Raw genomic sequence first — 26,930 nt, 5'->3', positions numbered from 1 at the left:
GGGAACCATGGTTGGTTGCTGCCTGTAATTACAATATAGCTCATTGTCACATGTATTACCCCCTGTGATATCATCAACTGACTTTTTTTTTTTTTAACAGCCCAGAGGACCAAGTCATCACTGGGCACTGTGCACCGTAACAATGCACTTCATTTTTACAATGGTATTCTTTTTCAGTGGATGAGCATTTGCAAAATCTTAATTCAGCTGTTTGGATGTTTTTGGTGTTTAGACTCTTAACTAAATGATTCTCTACTGTCTAGATTTATCTCATCCTTTTCAAAGACTGCATTATATTTTTGTAGTATGAATTTGCCGAATTTTATCTGAATACGCCCATGACCATTCTATTGAGGAAAAACTTTAGCATATTTTTATTTAGCCCTATGGTTAACTTAATAGTAACTTAAGCAGTCTGTAAGTGTTTGATGAACAAATCTACCTCTTGACTCTTTCCCCTATGTATTTAAGTCTTTCTGCTCCTTTCTTCTTTTTAAGCCTTTGCTCTCTATTTCCCTTTTACCTAAAGCATTTCACCTTTTCCCTTTGTAAGCCTAGGGCAAGTATCAACAGCTTACCTGTCACTTTTGCATCTTTATGCATTCCTCTTCTACTTAACTTGTAACTCACAATATGCTGTCTTTCTCTCATTTCCGTTTTTTAACCTTTCAACCTTAATCACTGCTGCCCGAGCCCATGGGAGATCCTAGGGGATATACATAATCAGCAATTCCCCCCACAAAATGAAAAAAAATTTTAGCCAAACACTTATTCATAGATGTCCCATTTTATTCTAAGTAGAATCCCTAAATATTTGAGAAGTAATTGTATCCACAGAATAAAGACATGTAAGAAACATGTGCAACAGATAATAAGAGGATACAAAAGTCAAAAACAATGCTTTAAAAGATCCTTTGAACAGAGTAAATGAAATAATGGACATAGCTGATAACCAAATGGTGATCTAGAAATTCCATCAAAGAAAATCTCTTCGAATGTAGAGCAAAAAGCCAATGATGGAATCAAAGAGAAAAGCCCAGCGTTTCTTAACCTTTTGTGCACATTAGAATCATCTGAGATACTTTTTAAAAACACTGATGCCATTGGGGCGCCTGGGTGCCTCAGTCAGTTGAGCATCCAACTCTTGGTTTCAGCTCAGGTCATGATCTCAGGGTCGTGAGATAGAGCCCTGAGTTAGGCTCCACACTCAGCGTGGAGTTTGCTTGAGATTCTCTCCCCCTCCTTCTGCCCCTCCCACCTGTGCATGTGCGAACACTCTCTCTCAAATTAATAAATAAATCGTAAAGAAAAAACCCACTGAGGCCCTGGCGCCACCACAGACCAATTAAATAGAGATTCTCTGGGAGTGGGATGCAGGCATCAGTGGCTTTTTTTTTCAATTTTTATTTTTTTTTAAAGATTTATTTATTTATTTATTTATTTATTCGACAGAGAGAGAGAGAGACAGCCAGCAAGAGAGGGAACACAAGCAAGGGGAGTGGGAGAGGAAGAAGCAGGCTCCCAGTGGAGGAGCCTGATGTGGGGCTCGATCCCAGAACGCCAGGATCACGCCCTGAGCCGAAGGCAGACGCTTAACGACTGAGCCACCCAGGCGCCCCCATCAGTGGCTTTTTAAAAGCTTCCCAGGTGATTCCGTGTTTAGAAACATGCTTAAGAGATCTGAAGGATAAAACCAAGATGTGTACAGTCTGTCTCGTAAGACTTTGAGGTAGAGGACAGACATCGAAGGAAAAGAAATAATAGTAAGAACTTCCCTGAGATCCCCAAAGACTCATCTTGAGCAGTTAAAGTCTAGGATATTCAAGGCCCCTGCAGGAATTAAGAAGACAAATACCACGATATATACTGCTGGTAAGTCTGAACCCCAAGAATAAAGAAAATCCATATATATCTATAAAGAATGGGAGCCACCTTGTGCTGTAGGGAGGGAAGGAGACCTACCTGGCCTAACTGACCCAAACACCGCTTCTGCTCTCTTCCCCAGACGTGGTTCTCTACTTAATTTTTCTGGCGCACTGCTGCTTTTCGTGATGCTGACCCCAGGCTCCCTTGGGAAGAGCTGTTCTTACAGTTGATGTTTAGAAGGCAGTTTGCACTTAAGCTTTGTCCTCTCCTTCAGTCGGATCCCTTCTGCCTTCTAGTTCAGGGACACACCTTTGCTTGTTTTCCAGCTCAGTTAGAGCTTTACAAATTTTTCTGTAATTCCAGGGCCCTCTTGGAGAAAGTTGATAATTTAGTACTGTCTTTCAACCTTTGGCATTTGGATGGTCTAATATTTTCTAGATTTTTTTTGTTTTAATACGAATATATTTGAGAACGGTAATTCATCCAAGTAGTCAGTGACAGAAATAATTATAAATTTGGTCTGTTAACCTTGCTTTCTTCGGTAACTACTTGAACTGAGAAAAGCGAGTGTAGCAAAGCATTGTATGTATCTAAGAGAATAAGGAGGAAGTAGTTTGTAGCTATAAAGTGGTAATTCCATCAGGATTCTCTTTCCTCTCCAGTCTTCTTTTTTTTTTTTTTTTAAAGATTTTATTTATTTATTCAACAGAGATAGAGACAGCCAGCGAGAGAGGGAACACAAGCAGGGGGTGTGGGAGAGGAAGAAGCAGGCTCATAGCAGAGGAGCCTGATGTGGAGCTCGATCCCATAACACCGGGATCACGCCCTGAACCGAAGGCAGACGCTTAACCGCTGTGCCACCCAGGCGCCCCCCTCTCCAGTCTTCTTGACTGGACATCTGAGCCTTCAGTCCCTGAAGAACTGATGCAGCAGTCCCTGCTGGAGGCTGGGCTCAGCACTTTGGTTGTACACTGGAAATGAGCAAGGCAGCTTCAGTTAAAGGGAAAGTAGGAGGATTAAAGAGTAATGTTAAGTCTGGCTGACTGTTCTATTAATTTCTGTTTGCTGTGGTCTCAGATTTCTTTCTTTTTTTAAAAGATTTTGTTTGTTTGTTTGTTTGTTTGTTTGTTTGTTTGAAAGAGCGCATGAGCAAGGGGAAGAGGGAGAGGGAGAAACAGTCTCCTAGCTGAACAGGGAGCCCCACACGATCCTCCATTCCAGGATTCTGAGGTCATCCAGGACTCCAAGATCATGACCAGAGCTGAAGGCAGACTCTTAACCAACTGAGCCACCCCGGCCCCTCTTTTTTCTTTTTTAATTGTGCTTAAATATACATAACATAAAATTTACAGTTTTTACCGATATTAAACGTACAGTCCAGTGACAGTAAGCACATTCACACTGTTGTACAATTATTACCACTCTTGTTCTCCAGAACTTTTTCACCTTCCCAAAAAGAAACTCTGCACCCATTAAATACAACTGTCCATATCTCCTTCCTCCAGCCCCTACTAATCTCTAGTCTACTTTTCTGTCTCTATGAATTTGCCTATTCTAGGTACCTCATATAAGTAGAGTCCTATAATATTTGCCCATTTGTGTCTGGTTTATTTCACTTAGCATAATGTTTTAAAGGTTTGTCCATGTTATAGCATGTGTCAGCATTTTATTTTTATGGCTGAATATTTTAATCATACATACATGCACACATACCATATTTTGTTTATGGACACTTGGATTGTTTCCACCTTTTGGCTATTGTGAGTAGTGCTGCTATGAAGATTGCTGTGCAAGTCTCTGCTTTCAGTTATTTTGGGTGTATATCCAGGAGTGGAATAGCTGGATCATAACGGTAATTCTGTGTGGAACATTTTGATGAACCACAGAAGGTGTACCATTTTGTATTCCCATCAGCAAGGCATGAGGGTTCCAGTTTCTCTACAGTCTCCCCAAACATTGTCATTTTCCATTTTTTGAAAATAGCTATTCTAATGGGTGTGAAGGTATCTAAGGGAGAGCAGAATATGTGATCCCAAAATATGCCACTTTGGCGTGTGGACTACTTTGAGCTCAAGGCAGTCAAGGTCTAACAGACTCAGGAAGAGATAGATAGGTAGATAGATAGATAGATAGATAGATAGATAGATAGATAGACAGATTTTTTCTTTTTACCTCTCCCTTAACTGCCTAAAAGAATTTAGTTGGAGGAGGGCCTGTACCAGGATGAGAGCTAATACCAGAGATAACTTTTTATATAAAAAAGACTTATCTGCATGGCAGGACAAACATTTGTTTACCAAACATGTGCTCTTCCCATTGTCCTATGAATTGTCTTCCTCCCCTTTAAAGTCCCCTTCTCCTTAGCTCGGGAAGGTTTATAAACCTCAGTTGCTTGAGTGTCTGGGGCCTTCATATCTTTGGGGGTTCCCATAGGTACAAAATTAGGGTTTTTTTTTTTCTTGTTAATCTGTCTTATGTCACTTTAATTATTAGACCAGTGGAAGAACCTAGAAGGGAGGAAGGAGAAAGTTTTCCTCCTTCCATATCTCACTGCGATTTTGATTTGCATTTCCGTAAAAACTAATGATGTTGAGCATCTTTTCGTGTGCTTATTGGCCATTTGTACATGTTTTCACAGTTTCCTTTTTTGAAGGAGAAAAAAATGTATGGGCATGTGTGGGAGTATTATGCATCACCTTCCCATTCCCCACCCAGGGTGGAGGAAGGATGTTAACTGGGGGGGGAAAGTAGAGGGCTAAATGTAGTGTGCAGCTTCATACCGATGTGTAGGCTATCCTCATATGTGATCTTGTTTCCTCTGCTGAATATTTATCTTTTTTGTATGCATGTCTCTTCTACAAATAGATAACTCCTCTTGACACTCCCAGGTGTTACTGGACTTGAACATTTTGATAGAGATGTGGGGTTGAAAGTCAACGAGGACTTTCCGGTTCATCCTTACATGAGTGTTTTCAAAATTAAGATAAATTATTGGATCTGGTTACAAGTCCTAGGGTATACCTCTTTCCTTGTGTGTTTTCTTTCTTTTGTGTTTTAGTTTTAGGAGGCTGAAAGCCTTTATGGCCCAGGCATCTGTGGTCCTTAGAATGCTACTGTCATTTTTCTGTGCCACTAACAAAGTATCCAGTTCCTATATTCTTTTTTTGTTGTCTTTCTGAAAACTCTCATGTTAGAGAGGAGGACAATCTGATACAGGTTACCTATATTTTAACAGAGAACAACACAGTGAATAACACACATGGGGAATCAGTGGATAATGCTTTGAAAATGATTTCTTATTTGGGGGATCTGACAATTTAGTTACGTTAACTGAATTTTTCAGTACACTGTTGGTGACATTTTAAGCGTATTCTCATTTTTCTGTTATGTCTCAGGTGTTTGCTGACTTGCACTTTGGAGAGTGCCTGCTTATCTGGCACGTCCATAACAGAACTGTGTGTTCCCTCTCTGATGGACTGGCTAGCACTTCCCCCCTTTGGACAGTTCAGAACAGTGAGCTTTATCATAGATTAATATCCATAGCTACATAGTGATTTTAAATCCAGAATAAACCTGGAGTGGGGGAAAGAAGAAAAGACTCCCTTATGAAAAAAGTGAAACTTTCTCAGTGTGTCTTGCAGGTTTTTAGGAATTGTCTCATCTTACTGCCTTTTTTCATATGACACTAGGTCAAGGAAAAAGGTTTTTAAACATTTGTTTTGTTTGCTTATAAAAATCTGTACCCCAAAGAACATAACTGGAATTAATGGAAGAAACTTGAAAAGTTCAGTTTATTTCTTTACTCTTCCAGATTTATCTGCCTTTTAAAGTTGAAAAACATTTTATTGTTTTTTATCGTTGTGTTTTAATTACTCATGCTACTAGAACAATACTCCATACTACTCGGAACCATTGTCTGAGATTACTTGTATCCCTTGAAGTGTTAGAACCAAATGTGAAGAGCAAATTCCTTTATCAAATGAGACTTACAAAGGTAGCCAATCAACTTTAAACAAGTTCTCTATTTATTGAATTTTAGCAAGCTGTTGTTTCCAAAGGGTAGGGTTAGAACCAAAGGAAACAGCTTTTTTTTTTTTTTAAAGATTTATTTATTTGATAGAGCAATGCATGCAAGCGGCAGTGGCGGGGGTGGGAGTGGGGTGGAGGGGCAGAGAGAGGTGGGGGAGAGACTCTCAAGCAAACTCCCAGCTGAGCACAGAGCCTAATGTAGGGCTTGATCTCATGACCCTGAGACCATGATTTGAGCTGAGATCAAGAGTCAGATACTTAACCAGCTGAGCTGTTTTTTGATTGACGATGTTTTCATTTAAAAATGTAGCTGATCCCCAATTGATAAGCATTAAAAAGAAAGGCAGTGTCTTTGGATGTGTGGTAGTCATGCGTTCTCAAACTTTTAGGCTGTTTTGTGGTATTTGTGCTTGGGTGCGCGTGCGCGTGCGCACACACACACACACACACACACACACACACACACACACGCTGTCGTAAATGATTTGAAAGTAAGTAGCAGACATCATGTCACCTCACCCGTAAATAGTTCAGGATGTGTCTCCTAAGAATGAGGGTGTTTTTCTACATAAGACCACAATACTGTATCACATTCTAGAAAGTTAACATTAAAAAGTGATTATAATCTAATGTATAGTCTTATTTTTTTAAGTCTTTCTAATTCTCCCCAAAATGTGCTTTTATAACACTTTTGTCTCCCTAATCCAGGATCCAGCCAAAGATGACACATCGCATTTGGTTGTTGTATCTCTTTAGTCTCCTTTAAACTAGGACAGGCCCCTATCTTTTTTTGGGTGAGGGATCTTTCATAACTAACATTTTGAGGCATCTAGGCCAGTGGTCTTATATGATATTCCACAACTGATTTTGTCTTTTCTTCTTGATTAGTTTCAGGTTAAATGCTTTTGGTGCCTGTATACTTCCCATTCCGTCACATCGGGCGCAGTGAGAGCAGTGTGTATTAGTTTTGGTGACACACAGTTTGGTCATGCTGCAGACCACTCGTGCTAAGGGCTGTCAGATCACTTTATTGGAAAGTGCTTTTCCTTTATTAAGTAATCTGTAGGTTTACGCTTTGAGACTCTGTGGCTGTCCTACTCCCCAATAACCTTCCACCTGGTTATTTTAATTTGCTCATTGATTTAATTCATGGTTTTGACAGGGGTCTATTCATGGATGTCAGTTTATCTATGAGGCACAGGAAATTTTTTTGTGTCAGTGTATTTTTCTGGGAATACGATTCATGACTCCCTAAATATTTAAAAGATCTTTTCCCCTCTGTTTTGGAGGTGCCTTCTACAAGTCCTTATGCATTAGAGAAGTCTGTCATAAGCAGTTGGTTACTAGAAGCTGGGAACCACCCCTGTTCATGTAATTTTCCTAATTATCTAGCCTGGCATCACATACAGCTGGGGACTTAATTTCTGTTGTTGTTTGTTTGAGAATGCTTTGTTCTGGCCTCTCCCTTATCCTGAGCCAAGCATTTGGATCTTTTGTGTTTGGTATAAACTGTACTAGAAAATAAAGCAAAGGGGTTTAGCCCCTGGTCTTTGGTGTTCTCTTTGAAGATTTTTGGGCACAGCAGAATTTGATTTGTGTCTTTGTTGACACTGAAGTAAATTTAGGTCAATTGGAAATGAGTTAATACACTGCAGTATATTATTACTATATATTGACTTTAGGGAGCTTTATCCATTATTATTAGCCTGATATGGAATGGCTGTAGAAGTGATTAATTCTTGACTTCCCCTGCTCAAACAGGAGAGCAATGTGGAATTAATCATGGCAGCGGCCTGTGAGGTGTGTTTTGTTGCATCTGTTGATTGGCCCGTTGGGTTGGTTTGCCTTGCATGAAAAAGTGTCTGTCATTTGGGTTACTGATAGTAAGAGCTAACATTGGAATGTATGCTTCTAAAAATACACATTTAATCCAGATTAATACCATTTAATCCAGAAGATCACTCTGTGAAAGTGGATGTTATTATTCCAATTACACAGGTGGGGAGAAAGGCTTAGAGAAGTTTAAAGATAGGCAACATCAAACAGCTTGTAAGGAGCTCCAGAATTCCTTGCTTGTTTTGCTTTAGCAGTCTGAAAGGTGGAGGCATTCCAGGGGGTCTAAATATGAACGAAGCATGGCCCTTGCTCTCAAGGATCTTTTAAATCCAGCAAATGTGTCTTCTTATAAATATATGATAGCACATCGAGGGAAGAGCTCAGGAAGCACAGAGAAGTGCAGACAACTTCCAAGTATAGGGTCAAGATTGGTATGATGGAAGAAGAATTTGGGAGGGAAGAGTGTTTGGAGGGGAAGAAAAAGGGTGACCAAAAGCGTGGAGATGGGAAAGCAGAGGGCGTGTTATGGCTGAGGAATTGCTCTGGTTTGACTAGCGCATGAGCTGCATGAAAGAAAGTAAAAGAAAGTAGTGGAAGCTAGACCTGTGAAAGATAGGTTAGGATCAGATTGTGAAGGGCCTCGAATGCCATGCCAGACAAGAACCTCATTCTGTAGATATTTTGAGCAGGAGATGAAAAATGTAGCCCTGAAGAGGACCCAATAATAAGCATGATAAATGCTTACATTTTTAAGTTACAATTCTGTGCTAATCTGTTCACATACATTATCTCATTAATGCCTCACAGGAACTCTGTGAACAGCGTCCTCTCTCCCTTTTACAGATGTGAAATTGAGGCTCTGCAAGATGAAGTTTGCAGGTGTCAGACAGATACTGCTGGAGCTAAGACTCAGACTGGGGTCCATCAGCTTCTAACACCTTTCTATGTATCACTGATATATCAATTGCAATTTTTTAAAAAATATTTATTTAGAGAGAGGGAGGGAGCACAGGCGAGTGATGGGGTGAGTGTGCAAGAGTGGTGGGAGGGGCAGAGGGAGAGGATCTTCAAGGAGATTCCCCCTCTGAGTACAGAGCCCAACTCGGGGCTCAATCCCAGGACCCATGAGATCACGACCTGAGCCGAAATCAAGAGTCAGAAGTTTAACGACTGAGCCACCCTATATTGTCATTTTTAAAATCAGATCACCTGATAAGTTCTTAATTCTCTGTCAGGAATATCACTATAGGAAAAAAAAAAACCATTTTCAAAGTTCTGGAAGTACTGCTTCTCGGTGTTTAATTATGTTAAGGAATATAATCACCACCAAACCTGACTTGTACTGCTCTCTAACTTGGGACCAACGCTGGATGGGAAAGTGAAGAGTCAGATGATGTTTTAGGTACATGCCTCATGACATCAATACGTGCTCATGGCAAATGTTTTTGTTTTCATGTTCACTGTTTAACCTTATTGGCCCTATGTAAATCTTACATCAGGGAAAGCCTGTTCCTGGGGCATTTCTAGATGCTTAAAGCAATGATATTTTTCCTAGCTAAAATACGTTTCTTCTCAGCAGGTTTTCTTACTTACAAATGACCATGACTACTGATGAAGGTGCCAAGAACAATGGAGAAAACCCAGCAGCAGCTGTGGCTGAACGTGGAGAGGATATCACCTCTAAAAAAGATAGAGGGGTATTAAAGGTGAGGTTACAAGGACGAATGACATGCAGGGAAATTTGCTCTCTGGAAGGATGATTTATGAAAATCTTTGTTTCTTTTGGCTGGAGGCGGAGGTGGCTAACGTTTACCGGGGCGTACTAAGTGTGAAGCACTATAGCCCAGTTCTCAGTTCCTCTTCATGACTTGAGGTTTATTTTTAATCCCAGATTCTAGATGGTGAAACTGAGGCCCAGCTGGGCAAATAAATGCAGGTCTGGGGGCCAGATCCAAGTTACGTGTGACTCTAAAAGGCTGTGTCTCCCAGTTCTCAGAGTGTACACGTGGGTTATTATTTAAGTATATGAAGGCTAGCTAGTGACAAGTCAGTTTGAGACTTATTAGAGGATAAAGAAAAGCTGACTTGCAAAGTTCAAAAGGATTTGTTTTTACATACAAATTGTGCAGTGAAGATATTTTTTGAGGTTTCCTCAGAGAATATATATTTTGAATTAGCTTTCCTCGTTAAAACACACTGTGTATTTTCCACTCTGTAATCATTTGTGCATGTGTGTTTTTGTATCTCACAAAGGTCTTATGAGACAATCAGAGCACCTCTGGACCCTTCCATTTTATTTATGGAAGGTGTATATTGGTATTCCATGTAAGTAAATACACTGTGCTGAGAGAGGTTAAATGATTTTAGTCATATTGTCATTATTTCTCCTACACTGTTGTTACTCATACAAGTTTTCTATAATATTTTTCTTGCTGAAAAGATTATCTTACACATTCTAAATATTACCACTAAGCTGAATTTTAATATCTCCGTGTGTCAGCAGCAAATGAGAATTTTTTAGTTTGTTTTGTCTAATCTTATATGAAAGCTTTTTTTCCTGTGCCTGAATCTTCTGAATGTTTTACTGTTACCTTGCTACATGCCAAGCAAAATTTTGGAGAATTTCAACCCTAGAAAGAGGGGCTTTATGCCCTAGATTGATATTATGCTGTCTTTCAGTGGGCCTTTCAACCTGTAACTGTATGAATTACTTCTCCCAAACTCCAGGCTGCTTCTGGAGACAGTAGGTATTTTGCAGGCTGTCCTCAGCATCTCCCTGCTCTATTTGAGTACTTCTCTTTCATCTTTTCAGTGTACCCATATGGAGAACACAGTCCCCAACCTGCCTTCAGCCCTGCTTTGTTCCAGGGAGTAAATCCGATAAGATTTTTAGGCTTGTAAGAAACATTTTGAGGTCGTAAGCCCTTTAAATCATCTCATTTATCCCTGTCTAGAGCCTTGAGTTTCACTGTGGGGCTTTTGGTTAAGGTTAAATAGGTCCTCTAGCTGTGTGACGTAGGGCAATTTAACCTCTCTGTGATGAAATTTCCTCATTTGTAATATTGGAATACTACTACCTACTTCATAAAGTTATTGGGATTATATAAAGCATTTAGCACAGTACTTATCTATAGTAATTTCCCTCCCTCTCTTCCTCTCTCTCTCTCTCTCTCTCTCTCTATATATATATATATATATTTTTTTTTTTTTTTTTTTTAAGACCAAGGCACATCTGGGAAGTCAGTGACTAGCTCAGGAGAATAAAATTACATTGTGGAGCTTACATTTGTAAAATGAATCTAGACTAGATTGTATCCTTAAAGTATCTCCTTAAGGTAACTCTTCACATCTTTCCATTTCTTCCAATCCAGAGCCCCTAGCAACTAACATTCTACTCTCTGTTTTTGTGAGTTCGGCTTTTTTAGATTCCCCTTCTAAGTGAGATTATACAGGATGGGTCTTTCTCTATCTGTCACTTAGCATAATGATCTCAGGGTCCATCCATTTGTCACAGATGGCAAGATTATATTCTTTTTTATGGCTGAATTAACATTTCCCTGTGTATCTGTGTACCACATTTTCTTTATCCACTCATCTATCTGTGGACGCTTGGGTTGTTGACATAGCTTAGGTGTTGTAAATAATGCCGCACTGAACATGGGGACACATATATCTTTTTGAGCTAGTGTTTTCATTTTCCTTGGAGAAGTACCCAGTAGTGGACTTGCTGGATCATATGGTAGTTCTATTTTTTTTTTTTTTAAAGATTTTATTTATTTATTTATTTGACAGAGATAGAGACAGCCAGCGAGAGAGGGAACACAAGCAGGGGGAGTGGGAGAGGAAGAAGCAGGCTCATAGCAGAGAAGCCTGATGTGGGGCTCGATCCCATAACACCGGGATCACACCCTGAGCTGAAGGCAGACGCCCAACCGCTGTGCCACCCAGGTGCCCCTGTTTTTAATTTTTTGAGGAACCTTTACACTGGTTTCCACAGTGGCTGCACCAGTTGACATTCCCACCAATAATACACAAGTGTTCCCTTTTCTCCACAACCTTGCCAACACTTATTAGTTCTTGTCTTTTTGATCGTAGCCATTCTAACAGGTGAGGTGGTATCTTGTGGATTTCATTTGCTTTTCTGGGTTTGTTTTCTTTATTTCTTTTTCAGTTATTTCCTTGTTAGGAGTGTATAGAGACACAACTGATTTGTGTGTGTTGATTTTGTATCCTCCCACTTTATTGAAATCATTGATTAGTTCTAACAGGTTTTTGGTGGAGTTGCAGTAATGATTCTTTTCCTTTAAAGAATGTCTGGATTTTAGAACTAAAAAAGTTGTAGAATATAAGTTTACAGTGTTTATGTGGTAATATGAGGGTGGGGCTGGGAGGACACATCTTAAGGAATTTAGGAGTGAATAATTGAATTCTTTATATAAAAATTCAGACTCTTCCCCTACAATGATATTTCTTGGAGATTAGCTAGCATCCTCTGTTATCTAATAAAAATGACTAATTTGGCATAGGTGATTGACAGAATAAATTATACCACCACATGCCTGGATTTGGTTTTCTTTTCCCAGAACTGACCAACTGCATTAGTGGTCTTCTCTGCCAAGAACAAAATAAATATACTGGATTTTATGACAGCTAACTGTTTTTCAGCCTGGAGCTTTTTTGGCATTTGCTTTACTAGAAAACAAGTTATTCAGTATCATATCAAAACTATGCAGTGATACTGTTTTTTTTTTACACATTAAATATTCCTCACATAATAGGAAATATAACCTGTTTCACCAGGAAATTGAGCTTTTTGAAATTAAACCAAACTAGTGGAATCTAGTCAAAAGGTAATGTTTTTAGCAAAGGAGGGAAGTAAATAAAATCTCCCCATTGTAACTTTGCTTTAGACTTCTTTTTGAATGGTTTTGAAAGTCCACTAATTTTTTTGGTCTAATTCAGTTTGTGTATGAACTAGCTCTGTGTTTCGAGAGATTTTAGTGTCAAAGCATGAAGCAGGATCTCTTGGTTGTATTATTATGTTATTTTGAGGGAATAATTGAATAAGCATTAAAGATTGAGAGTAGTGCAGGACAGTTTTCTAACAGCGAGTGTTATTGAGAGAACTGGGAGGGAAGCCTTTAGAAAGGACGTAATTATGTGTAAATCTGCCTGGGTAACGTGGACTGGACTGTGCGACCTTTTTATTCTCTGATTAGAATAAAGTCAGCTCCTTTTTCTTGATGTCTGTCTTTTCTAGATTGTCAAAAGAGTGGGGAATAGTGAGGAAACACCAATGATTGGAGACAAAGTTTATGTCCATTACAAAGGAAAATTGTCAAATGGAAAGAAGTTTGATTCCAGTCATGATAGAAATGAACCATTTGTCTTTAGTCTTGGCAAAGGTAAGAGCGTATTTTTGAGTTGTGTTTTGCTTGGATTTATTGCCGTTTATGTCATATAGGAGCTGGTCTATCCCACATAGGAGCTATTGGATTTTTAGGGGGTCCATAATGTCAAAACTGTTTTCTTAATAATACTAAGATGTTGTTTATCTGTTTACTGTGTTGACACTTGCATGGGAGGTATACACACTGCGGTGGTAGAGGCCGCTGGTGCCCTGGGACAAATCTAGGTGGCGGCACCAAACTCCGCCAGTGATCATTTATGTTTTGCTGCCCTCAGTCACTGTGTAAATGAGAAAAAGAAGGGAAGCCAGTTTCACTTAATGTCCTTGATAAAGTATAAAAATACTAATTTTATTAAATCATAATCCTTGAGTTTCACATTGTTTTGCTGTTTTGTGACAGATAGGGACGCACACGTGGAGCACTTCTGCACACCCAAGTGTAGTGGTTATCTCATGGAGAAGCACTTGTGCGCTTGAGTACATTTTTTCATAAAGGGCAAACTGTTGTTATTTAGACTTGAATATTTAGTATTTGGCAGATACTTTCTTAAAAATGAATGAAGTGAGCCTGTCACTTCAAGGAAAACAACTGGCAATGTTTCTTACGATCGAGTTTTCAAATGAAAATTACAGTTTTGGGAAATGTGTATCTGGCACTGTGAGCTTGGCAGCTTTCCAAAACTTGAAAGACTTCTGATGAGATCAATGGGTTTTAATGAATGTGATTTTAAAAATATTTTATAATGAAATGTGTTAACATTTGGAAGATCTGTGTAACTCAGTGAACCAATATTTTCCCAATACTAGATGTTACAAAATCATGCATGACTAAAAGATCCATTCATTGCGCAAGCTAGACCAGTGGATTTTAATGTAAGATGATACAAAAAGTTCATTGATAATGCTTTCAGATTCCGCATTGCAGCTAGCCTTTATGAAACTACCACTTGTCCAGCTTTGATGTCATATTAGATGATTATATTCATAATTACCTGAAAATGCTGTTAAAGTACTCTTACCTTTTCCAACTATCTATCTTTGTGGGTTTGGATTTTTTCTGCAGACTTAAACCAAAATTGCAACAGTTGAATGCAAAAGTAGGTATGAGAATCTGATTGTCTTTTATTAAGACACATTTTACACATGTAAATTTATAAAACAATGCCATTTTCATTGATAAATTTTTTAAAATATAGTTACTTTTCATAAAAATAACTTGTGTTAACATATAATGAAGTTATTACCATTTTTCAATGAATTGGTAAATAATTATCTTCTTTAATTTTTAATGTGGTAAATATCGATAGATAAATGGAAGTTCCTTGAGGTCCTCCATTTTTAAGATGTAAAGAGGGTCCTGAGGAAAAAAGTTTGAGAACCACTATTTTCAGGTCTTAAATGTGATTTGTACTAATTTATTTTCAAATGCTTTTAAATGTCTTTAGTTAATTTAGTGGGGTTTTTTGGTTTTTTTTGTTTGTTTGTTTTTAGTCTTGTAAGGAGAATAATAGCCATCACATTGAACTTTGTGGGCCATGTAGCTTGTTGAAAGTTAGTGTCTGAATTACCAACAGTTTTTTTATTCTTATTTGCTGCAGATATAAGGGACTTCTAGTTCGTTCCCAGACTAAGTGTGGGAGAAAAGGTACCCCATTCACCACCATGGCTCAGTATTGACTCTAATCCCTTTCTTTTTCTGATTGTACCAATGAATTGTTAACTAAGCATGGATTTGGGAAAGGAAACAGCAAATGAGGAACTATGGAGTTAAACTCTTCCTGCCTCTCTTCTACTCTCTCTTCCTTGGTACTCACAGGCGTAGGTCACGGTGGCTTCCGCTTCCTGTCCAACTGTGGTGCTGGCTATGCCTCTGCTCCCTTCTCCTTTGGGTCTTCAGTGAGTTAGTGGTCATGTGAGATTAATCTTGTGTTTCAGTATGATATCAATCAAAATCAAATACAGATTCTCTTTCTTGATAAAGCAGATAATGATTGACAGTTAAATTAGAATTTGTCTCTTTTTTGTTGATTTAGGGGGATGTGACCCTTTAGGGCCACCAGCATGGCTGTGGCATCAGTATTTGAGATGACCTCAGAGTAAATGGCCTCATCAGACATCTTAGACATCTTTGTTCCCACTGCCCCGCCCCCCAAATTCTTACTCTACCCTTTGAATTTCTGTCTTAAAGAAGTTGAGGGATTTGAGATAACACACCTTCTCTGAGCAGCTATCTTTGCAAGTAGACTTAAGAATTGCAAAGAAAAGGGGCGCCTGGGTAGCGCAGTCGTTAAAGCGTCTGCCTTCGGCTCAGGGCGTGATCCCGGCGTACCGGGATCGAGTCCCACATCGGGCTCCTCCGCTGGGAGCCTGCTTCCTCCTCTCCCACTCCCCCTGCTTGTGTTCCCTCTCTCGCTGGCTGTCTCTCTGTCACATAAATAAATAAAATCTTTAAAAAAAATAATAATAATTGCTAAGAAAAAAAAATTGCTAGGAACTTACACTACCATCTTCTCTACCCACATTTTCTTAATAAACTACCCTCTGATGAATGAGTCTTTTATGTTTCCTTGAATTTTGAGCCAAGATAAAATAGGCGACTTCAGTTGACTTGGTATGCATGACACACCTATCTAGAGACAGTGTGGTTAGATGGGGAGAAGAGCGTCTACCTGGGTGTTAGGAAGCCAGGGTTCCTGTTTTCACTCTTCCCTGTGTCATTTTAACATGAGTAAGCCACCTAACCTTCCCTCCTCCTCCTTTAAAAACGAGACATCTATGGAAAAGCTTTTAATCCTGGCTATGATTCCATTCTTGTACCTTCTGCAGAGAGTACAGGAACAAAAACTGTAAAAGACTAAAAACCGCAGCAATGACAGAACCTTTAGAGGCCCGCTTCAGAAGATAATTAGAAATATGAGAATAGAGCAGTATGGTTGTGGTAACCTTCTGTAGCATGTGTTCAGTTGACTGTAAAGCAGGAAACATTGGTTAGGCAGTTTATAGCTGCTTCATCAAAATGAAGAAAAATAATATAAATAGACTATAGCATAAATATTGTATATTGAGCTCTCTTGATCCCTTAGAATTCGCCTCTCCCAAGGGAATAAACAGAAACCTTTCAGTGGAAAGTCACACTGATTTGGGGATTCTATTGTGACTTCAGTGTTTACAATAGAATTATGAGTGCTTATTTGTAAAACATTGCCATAAACATACACATGCCATATATATGTACATATACACATCCACAATTGAGCTTTACCTACAGGTTGGGTGTATATGTGTCTATTGCTCTTTCTGTGCCATCTTTTAAACTCTGTGCCTTACTTCCCTCATTTGTAAAGTCAGGCTAGTGATAATATATACCGTTGCATATTGAAGAGTACTTAAGATATTGTACACCACTGTTTAGCACATAGTAGGCACTCACATGTTTATTACTGTTGTTACAGTGTTAGGATTATTGGCTTTCTAGTGGAATGGCACAAACTGTGCTGTAGCAGTTTGGGTCCTAACTCTAGTTACTACGCCTGCATACAAACTTTTTGAAATAATGCTTAACCATCTTTTTTAGCCCCAGGAAGTCTGGAAAGACAAATACTGAATCAGTCTAAGACAACTGATTATTACTACTTCAGAATATGTTATACAAATTAGAATGAAGAGATGGTGGTTTCCTCATTGGGTTTTCTTTTCTTTTTCTTTTTTCTTTTTTTTTTTTAGATTTTATTTATTTATTTGACAGACAGAGAGTACAAGCAGGGGGAGCGGCAGGGAGAGGGAGAAGCAGGCTCCCTGCTGAGCAGAGCGCCCGACGTTGGGCTCGATTCCAGGACCCTGGGATCATGACCTGAGCCAAAGGCAGATGTTTAACCGACTGAGCCCCCCAGGCGCCCTGCTTATTGGGTTTTCTTGGAAGGCAGCTATGCTCACCACTATACCACCAACGCCTCATTGGGTTTTCCTAACTAAATCTTACATGTTCTGAATTCCTAGAACTGTGTTCATAACTCATTTTAAAAGAAGTTGAAATAAGGACTCAGGATTTTCCAGGATACTTCCATGGTAGGGTTCTGGTTTTTCCCCCTCCCTCCCTCCAACAAATATATTATCACTAAAATTGGAAAGGGATAGATTTGGGGAATGAAAGAATTATTTCTTTCAGTTCTTCAAAGTGAATCCAGGCCCCTCCCCCACCTACCCTTATCAAGGTCTGGTAGTTTCTTATAGAGGGCTGCTTCAGTGAAGTTGCTTTTGGTGTTCTTGGTATGTGACAAGCGTGGCTGGGAATTACGAAGGTGAAACTCCTATCTGTTATATTCTTCCCCCAGATTTGAGAAGAGAAACAAAGAAACCAATCATTTTGGATTCTTCACATACCTATACTTCCTCTTACTCTTGAGATTAAACTATAATGAAGTAATATCAGCAGTCTGCCTATAACATTAATCTAATCTTTGCTGCATGATGACCCATGATCACTAGTAAAACCAACTGTTAATTTAGTCAGTCATTAAATATTATAGTAAGAGAAGAAAATATATGTTGAAAGACTACTAGCTAATACTCTTTAACTGTTTGCAATACCAGGCTAAAGGCCTTATGTGCATTATCTCATTTAATCCTCACAACAATCCTATTATTTGTTAGAGTCTTTGTACAATCTATTTAGTATCAGTTAGGTGACAATCAGTCATACTAATGTTTGCTCTAAGAGTTTTTGACTTTTTAATTGAGGTGGTATTTGCCTATAATAAAATTTACCCCTTTAAGAAAGGTACAACTTGATGAATTTTGGTAATAGTTGTATCACTGCCACCACAATCAAAATATAGACCAATTTCCTCACCCTGAAAAGTTTTCTCATGTCCTTTTGCAGTCCCTGTCCTTCCCAGACTCTGGGCCCCATGTAATCCCCAATCTGGTTTCTGTTACTATCCTTTTGCATTTTCCAGAATTTCATAAATGGAATCATATGTCATTTTTGGTATTTTACCTCTTTCACTTATCATAATGATTTTGAGATTCATGAATGTTGAATTGCTGAGTAGTATTCCACAGTATGGAAATAGCACAATTTGTTCACCCATTCAGAAATTGGACATTGGGGGTGCCTGGGTGGCACAGCAGTTACGTGTCTGCCTTTGGCTCAGGGCGTGATCCCGGCGTTCTGGGATCGAGCCCCACATCAGGCTGCTCCGCTGGAAGCCTGCTTCTTCCTCTCCCACTCCCCCTACTTGTGTTCCCTCTCTTGCTGGCTGTCTCTATCTCTGTCAAATGAATAAATAAAAAATCTTAAAAAAAAAAAAAAAAGATGGAATATCTTTAAAAAAAAAAAAAAGATGTTGCCATACCATTTTGCATTCGCTCCAGTAATGCATGAGAGTTTAAGTTTTTCATATCCTTGCCAGCCCATAGTATGGTCAATCTCTTTAACTGTAGCCATTCTAATGGGCGTGAAATGGTATCTTATTTTGGTCATCATTTGCATTTCCCTGTTAGCTAGTGATATTGAGGGTGTCTTTTCCTGTGCTTAGTGGGCATTTGTGTATTTTCTTTTGTGAAGTATTTGTTATTTTTGACAGTTTAAAAAAATCAGTTTGTCTTTTTTATTGAGCTGTGCTCAACACAACAAGCTCTTTATCAAATTTTGCAAGTATGTTCTCACAGTGTTTGTCTTGCCTTTTCATTTTAATTGGCCTTTATAGGAGCAAAAGTTTTTAATTTTGATGAAATCCACTTTGCTATTCTTTTTTTTTTTTTATGGTTTAGTACCTACCATAATTAACCAGTTTTGTTTTCATTTGGTTCCATTTTTTTGTTTACGTATGAAGAAACTATGGTACAGGGAGATGAAGTAGTTAATTAACCCAAAGTTATACAATAAAGTGGTAGGGCCAGGATTCAAACCCAAGCAATCTCTTTCAAGTTATATTAGATCTTAAGGTTTAAAACTCCCTCAAACTAGGTACAACAATAAAGTAGGCCCTGGTCCGGCAGAATTTACTGAGTGCCTGCTGTATACCAGATACTTTTCTTACAGGAATGGTAGAGTAATGAGGTTTATCAAAAGCAAAATTTTTGCTAATCATGTTTGGTATTATGGGCTAAATTCCTATTTTGAAAAGTTTTTTTTTTTTAATTGAAGTGTGTTTTTTTCATGCAAGCCTTGACATTTTACAACTAGTAAAGTACTACTAGTAATGGGTAACTGTGCAACCAATTTCCTGTGGGTTGTGTGTAGTTTAGCCATGTGCTCCTTTTATTTATTTATTTATTTTTTTTTAAAAGATTTTATTTATTTATTTGACAGAGAGAGACAGCCAGCGAGAGAGGGAACACAAGCAGGGGGAGTGGGAGAGGAAGAAGCAGGCTCATAGTGGAGGAGCCTGACGTGGGGCTCGATCCCAGAACGCCGGGATCACACCCTGAGCCGAAGGCAGACGCTTAACCGCTGTGCCACCCAGGCGCCCCTACTTTTAAATTTCTGATACTCTTGCTCCTGCTTACATATATTCTTACAATCTGTTTTGTTGTTGTTGTTGTTGTTGTTTATGTGCAGTTTAGGAGCATTCAGGATTTGGAAAGAAGGCTTTTAGACCAAAATAATTTTTCTAACCCTCTCCAAAAGTGTGAGCCAGGAAGATAGCAGACTTTGAGAAAGTACTTCCTTTGGCTTTACCTGGTATTTTGCAATAGAGGAGGAATGCTTTTGATTTCCATTGCTGAGTGCATATTAGGGAGAAGCTGATAATTAGGCAGGGTAAGAGTAAACTGGGGGGAGCTAACAAATTTCTAACTCCGTTTAAATTAGAATTACAGCATGGACCCTGTTCCTTTATTGAGTATAACAATACGGTGTTATAGTTCTTTGGGAAATAGAAAATAATCAAGACATGACTCCTGCCTTCAGGTATCTAACAGTTTAACCTGGCAGAGTTGATATTAATCTTAATGAGGCTGTCCCAGGACGGCTTATGCTGCTATATCCATTTTCTGTTTTTAAAAATATAAAGCCATGAGAATGAGGAGGTATCATCCTTTGATCAGTTTTCTTAGTAATTAAATAGAGAAATGGCAAAAACGAATATAACAGAAGACATATGAACTCTTTAAAAGAATCTTAAAATGTAAATTAATTAGTTCAGTTCATAATCAGATACTTTTGGTAGGGAGTAGAGATAAGAGCCCTTTTATAAGACATTTTAAAAAAGACCAAAACAGGGGCGCCTGGGTGGCACAGCGGTTAAGCGTCTGCCTTCGGCTCAGGGCGTGATCCCGGCGTTATGGGATCGAGCCCCACATCAGGCTCCTCCGCTACGAGCCTGCTTCTTCCTCTCCCACTCCCCCTGCTTGTGTTCCCTCTCTCGCTGGCTGTCTCGATCTCTGTCAAATAAATAAAATAAAATCTTTAAAAAAAAAAAAAAGACCAAAACAATTTGTAAGAGGAAAAATATATAGGAAAGACTAATTTGAAAAAAGAAAACGTTCTCAATATTGTATTTTCTTTTTTTTTAAATAGAATATATTAGGAAAATATACATAGAGTTAAAATAGCGAGCGGACACTGCTACTAAGTCCTGGAAATCCTTCAATGAAGGTAAAGCAGGAATGATTCAGATGCATTTTTAATTATCTGAAACTTATTAGTGACTAGCCTTATATTTAAGTGTTTATCAACATTTATGTTTTGAAAGGAAACCCTTTTACAATGAAAACATTTTATCTTTTTTGTCTTCCTTTTCTATTCCCATATGAAGAAGTGTTTTTCTATATAATACTGTACGTCTTTCATCCTATAGTATTTTACGCATGCTCATATTTCAAATGCATACATACATTTAAAAGTTATATGGACCAATCAATAGAGAAGGGACAGTCTTTTAAATAAATGATGTTGGGAAAGCTAGATATCCACATGCAAGAGAAAAGTTGTACCCTTTACACCATATACACAAATTAAAAAATGGATCAAAACACAAGACCTAAAACTATATTTTTTTAGAAGAAAACTTAGAGGAAAAGCTTCATGAAATTGTATTTGGCAATGATTTTTTGGATGTGACACCAAAAGCAACAAGCAACAAAAGTAAAAAATACATAAATTGGACATCAAAATTAAAAACTTTGCTTCAAAGGATACAATAACAGAGTGAAAAGGCAACTTAAGGGATAGAAGACTGTCAGATATCTGACAAGGGGTTAATGTCCAGAATACATAATGAACTCCGGTGATTCCAAAACAGTGAAAAACCCCAAATAAACTGATCATAAAATGAGCAATGAACTTAGACAAATCTCCTCTACTAATATATGAATGGCCTACTAATATATATGGCCTACTAATATATAAAAAGATGCTTAACATCACCAGTCATTTGGGAAATGTAAATAAAAAGTGCAGTGAGGGGCGCCTGGTTGGCTCAGTCGGTTAAGTGTCTGCCTACAGCTCAGGTCATGATCTCGGAGTCCTGGGATTGAGCCCCACATCGGGCTCCCTGCTCAGTGGGCAGTCTGTTTCTCCCTTTCCTTCTGCCCCTCCCCTTGCTCCTTCCCTTTCTCGCTCACTTTATCTCTCTCAAGTAAATAAATAAAATCTAAAAAAGGAAAAAAAAAACTTATAAAAACTGCAGTGAGAAATCACGTCACCCTCACCAGGACAGCTACTATCAAAAAAGGTAAGAAAATAACAAGGGTTGGCAAGGTTATGGAGAAATTGAAATCCTTGTGCACTATCGGTGGGAATGTAAAATGGTGCAGCCAAGATGGAAAGCAGTATGGCAGTAGCTCAAAAAAATTAAAAATACAATTACCCTATGACCCAGCAATTTTACTTCTGGGTATGTTCCCAAAAGAACTGAGAGCAGCGTCTCAAAGAGATACTCGCATACTATGGGACACCTGGGTGGCTCAGTCAGTTAAGTGTCTGCCTTTGGTTCAGGTCATGATCCTGGGGTCCTGGGATCGAGCCCACATCGGGCTCCTTGCTTAGTGAGGAAACTGCTTCTTCCTCTGCCTGCCGCTCCCCCTGCTTGTGCTCCCTCTCTCTCTGACAAATAAATAAATAAAATATTTTTTAAAAAGGAGATACTTGCATATTCATGTTTGTAGCAGCATTACTCATTATAGCCAAAAGATGGAAGCAACCCAAGTGTTTATCGCTAGATGAATGAATATTTTGTCATACACACACACACACACACATACACACACAGAGGAATATTATTCAGCCTTTAAAAAAGAGGGAAATCTGACACGTGACAGCACTGATGAAACGTGAGAATACACTAAGACAAAAAAGCCAGTCATGAAAAAACAAATACTATGTGGGTCTCCTGACTGGCTCAGTTGGTAGAGCATATGACTCTTGATCTCCGGGTTGTAAATTCGACTAGTCCCATGTTGGGTGTAGAGATTACCTAAAAATAAATATCTGAGGGAAAAAAAAGACAAATAATATATGATTCCACTTACATCCAGATGAATCTAGAGTAATCAGATTCATAGAAATGGTGGAATGAAAGTCTTGCAAGGGCTTGGGGCAGGAGGAAATGGGAAGTTATTTAATGGGTAGAGTTTTAGCATTGCATTGCAAGATGAAAAAGTTGTAGAGACTGGTTGTATAACAATGAATATACTTAACAGTACTGATCTGCACACCTAAAAATGGTTGTGATGGTAAATTTTGTATGTATTTTACCACAATTTTTAAAATGTTTTAAATCAATAAAGAAAAATGTTAGAATGTTCTAAAGTGGTCACTATAGTTATATTTTATTGTGGATGAAAGTATTCCATGATTAAATTAAAATGTTATATTTTAAAATGTGTTATATGATTATTTTATTTTATAAATCTATTTATTTAAATTCTAGTATAACTAACATACAGTGTTACATTAGTGTCAGGTGTACAATATAGTGATTCAACAATTCTATACTTTCAGTGCTCATCATGGTAAGTGTACTCTTAACCCCCTTCACCTATTTTACCCATCCCCCCACCTACCTTCCTTCTGGTACCTACCAGTTAGTTCTCTATATTCAAGAGTCTGGTTTTGGTTTTTTTGTTTTGTCTGTTTTGTTTTATTGTCTTTTTTCTTTGTTCATTTGTTTTATTTCTTAAATTCCACATATGAGTGAAATCATATGGTATTTGTCTTTCACTGACTGACTGACTTCTTTTCTTTCTTTAGAGATGGGAAGAGAAGGGATGAGGCAGGGAGAGAGAAAATCTTAAGCAGGATCTACACCCAGGGCAGAGCCCAACACGGGGCTTGATCCCATGACCCTGAGATCATGATCTGAGCCAAAATCAAAAGTCGGGCACCTGGGGCGCCTGGGTGGCACAGCGGTTAAGCATCTGCCTTCGGCTCAGGGTGTGATCCCGGCATTGTGGGATCGAGCCCCACATCAGGCTCCTCTGCTATGAGCCTGCTTCTTCCTCTCCCACTCCCCCTGCTTGTGTTCCCTCTCTTGCTGGCTGTCTCTATCTCTGTCAAATAAATAAATAAAATATTAAAAAAAAAAAAAAAGTCGGGCGTTTAACCAATTGAGCCACCCTGGTGCCCCGCTGACAGACTTACTCCACTTGACATTATACCTTCTAGATCCATCCATATTGTTGCACATTGCAAGATTGCATTCTTTTTTATGACTGAGTAATATTCCATTGTGTATATGTATATATATCTTATTCTGCATCTTTATCCATTCATCTATTGATGGATATTTGGGTTGCTTCCGTTAAAATGTGTTAATATGATTTTTTAATAGACTTTATTGTTAGAGCATTTTTAGGTTCACAGTAAAATTGAGCAGAAGGTACAGAGTTCCGTTATACGCCCCCTTCTCACACATGCATAGCCTCCCCTCCCCCCCAAACATACTCCACCAGAATGGTACACTTGTTAAAATTGATGAACCTACATTGAAGCTATAAAATTTTATGAGTTGATTTTTTTATTTTATTTTATTTTATTTTTATTTTTTTATTTTATTTTTTAGATTATTTTATTTTATTTTTATTTTATATAATTTTAATTTTATTTTAATTTAATTTTATTTTATTTTATTTGACAGAGCATGAGCAGGGGCAGAGGTAGGCAGAGGGAGAGGGAGAAGTAGGCTTCCAGTTGAGCAGGGAGCCTGATGTGGGGCTTGATCCCAGGACTCTGGGATCATGACCTGGGCCGAAGGCATATGCTTAACTCACTGAGCCACCCAGGTGCCCGAATTTTATGGGCTTTTTTGGTTTGTTCGGTTTTGGTTTTGTTTGTAGAGAGGGAGAGGGTGGGGATGGACAGAGAGAGACTCCAAAGCAGGCTCCACACCCAGCACAAGAGCTTGACAAAGCCTGACAAGGGGCTCAATCTCACAACCCTGAGATGACGACGTGAGCCGAAATCAGGAGTTGGACACTTAACTTACTTGAGCCATCCAGGTGCCCCAAAATTTTGTATTTTAAAATGTATTCTTTGATTACACTTTGCAGAAGGAAGAAAAAAAGTACAGTTCATTGCTTTTATACTGGGCTTTTTGTATACTTTTAAACTTCCAATTGCCTACAGTTAGTTATATATAGAAAGCATTTGAACTGAGGGATAGCTACATTATACATTTCTTTAAATATATATTTTTACTTCAGATATTGTTACAAATGAAATAGGACTCCTGAAATTGATAAATTGCATTTGAGCTAATAATTGAAGTCCAGATCAAGTGTAAGAACAAATTCTGTATTCTTGGTGTATTATACCTATAATTATGATCCTAAAGATCAAAATATCCTAAAGATTAAGAATCTTAAAAATGTTTATGCTTTGACCCCATAATTCTGCTCCTAAGAATTGAACCTAAGGAAGTATGGGAGAAGCTTGCTTAACCAGCCGTGGACTAATTATGCTCTCCATTCTGTTTGCAAATATGAGTGATACTGCTGTTTTCCTATTCTGTGGTGTGGTCCATACTCTGCTTCAGCCAGTTTGAGTGGGCCTTGTTAGTGCCCTCCAGCCACAGACCACTGGGGACACAGATGTCACTGAACAAGTTGGGTTCATTACTCATTGTAGGGAGGGAAAATGCATATGGGAAATGTGGGGTATTTCAGTAGGAGTGTTCAAAAGGATTTATTATAGAATTTGGGCTTGTATTAGGTGATTTGGGAAAAGGTTTAAGGAAGAGGGTCTTTGGGGCGCCTGGGTGGCACAGCGGTTAAGCGTCTGCCTTCGGCCCAGGGCGTGATCCGGTGTTATGGGACCGAGCCCCACATCAGGCTCCTCCACTATGAGCCTGCTTCTTCCTCTCCCACTCCCCCTGCTTGTGTTCCCTCTCTCGCTGGCTGTCTCTATCTCTGTCGAATAAATAAATAAAATCTTAAAAAAAAAAAAAAAGGAAGAGGGTCTTTGCTCTGGATGGGATATTGTTAGGATGTGGGCCGATTGTTCAATATCTTAATAAATCTTATCTAGGAGGCAGGCTGAATAGACAAGAGACTAAAGCTATACCTGCTGGAGAAGCAGCAGTCACTCCTGTCAGCCAGGAGAGGGGGATGTTTGGTATTTTGTAGGTTGCACAATGACCTTATTTTTTGTCCAGACAAAATTTTGAAGTGTTTTTGTTTTGTCTCACTTTTTCATGGTCTCAGAGTGACCTTGTCTGATGTTGATGTTTTGTGAGATTGTTTATGTCCAACAGGAGAATAGCATGGCCTAGCTTCCCCCAGGCCCGCTTCAGACATCATTAAGGCCTAGATGTCAGTATCAAGCAGTTTCCAGATGTTAGGGGCTGCTTTTTTCTTCCTCTTAGTAAGAATCAGTTGAAACCTGTTTATATCCATTGTGCTTCTTGTAATTATAGAATTTAATTAGATCGTATATAAAGCACTTAAATTAGTGTAGAAAGAAAGAGGGATTATTTCAATGAAAACTTGAACATTTTTGGAAAGACTTACTGAGGTGAATTGCTAAAAGCATTTTTTAAATTGCTATTGAATTAGGGATGGGTAAAAGGCAAAAACAAGTAGGCCGTTCAGAACACATTTTTACCAGAAGGGTTCTTTGTACTGATTGCTTTACAAGTATCTGGTCCTCAGTCCACTTTAAACCCACATTGTAAATTGAAATGATATATCGTAAATATGATGTATACAGTAAACGAGACGTGGAACTCTTTATCACCAGGGCCACACTCACAGACAAGGAGTTGACCTTGTAGCAAAGATTAGTGAATTAATATACTTTGACGTGGTTTAAGGTTAAAAAAAAAAAACGTTTGAGGTATGTATATGTTCTTTTTTTGATTCCTCACTTGAGGCAACATTTTAAATTAACCTACCAACTATAGTTCTGATTGTCAGGTAACAGGCTTTTACTACTCAAAAAAAACCAAAAAACAAAAAAAAAAAAACAGCTACATGAAGGTTTAGGTGCAAAATTGTTCATTAAAACTTTATAATAGTAAAAAAAAAAAAAAGAAGAAGAACCTGAGTGTTTATTAATGGAAGTGATGAGATTATAATCAAAAGCTGAAATAGTATATAGTTATTAAAAGTCATTTTTTAGATACTGTCTTTTAACAAGAAAAATGCTCATACAGAATGAAATGTAAAGAGGAAATCACAAAACCAAATAAACTATGACCAGAATTTTAAGAATGAATATGTAAAATTTTTAAATGCAAACAAAATGTACATATATCATTCGGAAGGAAATGAACCAGGGAATTGACAGTTTACCCCAGATGCTGGGATTTCAGAGGTTTTAATATACTCTATGCTCTTCTGTATTTTC

The 26,930-nt window shown here is 38.4% G+C and overlaps 1 protein-coding gene across 9 annotated transcripts in view; it reads left to right on the top strand.

Annotated features, from left to right (window-relative positions):
* The window catches only part of FKBP5 (FKBP prolyl isomerase 5), a 120,369-nt gene that overhangs the window by 43,412 nt on the left and 50,027 nt on the right, over positions 1-26,930 (top strand). For 7 of the 9 annotated variants that reach the window (XR_006775303.2, XM_045772048.2, XM_045772055.2 and 4 more), the window contains 2 exons: positions 9,311-9,437; positions 12,992-13,136. Coding sequence is in view for 8 of the 9 variants with exons in the window: in XM_045772048.2 (XP_045628004.1) it covers positions 9,327-9,437; positions 12,992-13,136 (256 nt within the window). In the remaining variant the exon portion in view is untranslated. Of the gene's footprint in view, positions 1-9,307; positions 9,438-12,991; positions 13,137-26,930 lie in introns of all 9 variants that reach the window. The other 2 variants (XM_045772056.2, XM_045772050.2) reach the window with 1 other exon arrangement.

Source organism: Ursus americanus, chromosome 32, assembly GCF_024610735.1.
Source record: "Ursus americanus isolate L20-20 chromosome 32, mUrsAme1.1.p, whole genome shotgun sequence".
Classification (NCBI taxonomy): Eukaryota; Metazoa; Chordata; class Mammalia; order Carnivora; family Ursidae; genus Ursus; species Ursus americanus.
Note: the sequence above shows the minus strand (reverse complement) of the source record. Positions and strands in the feature narration are given on the sequence as shown.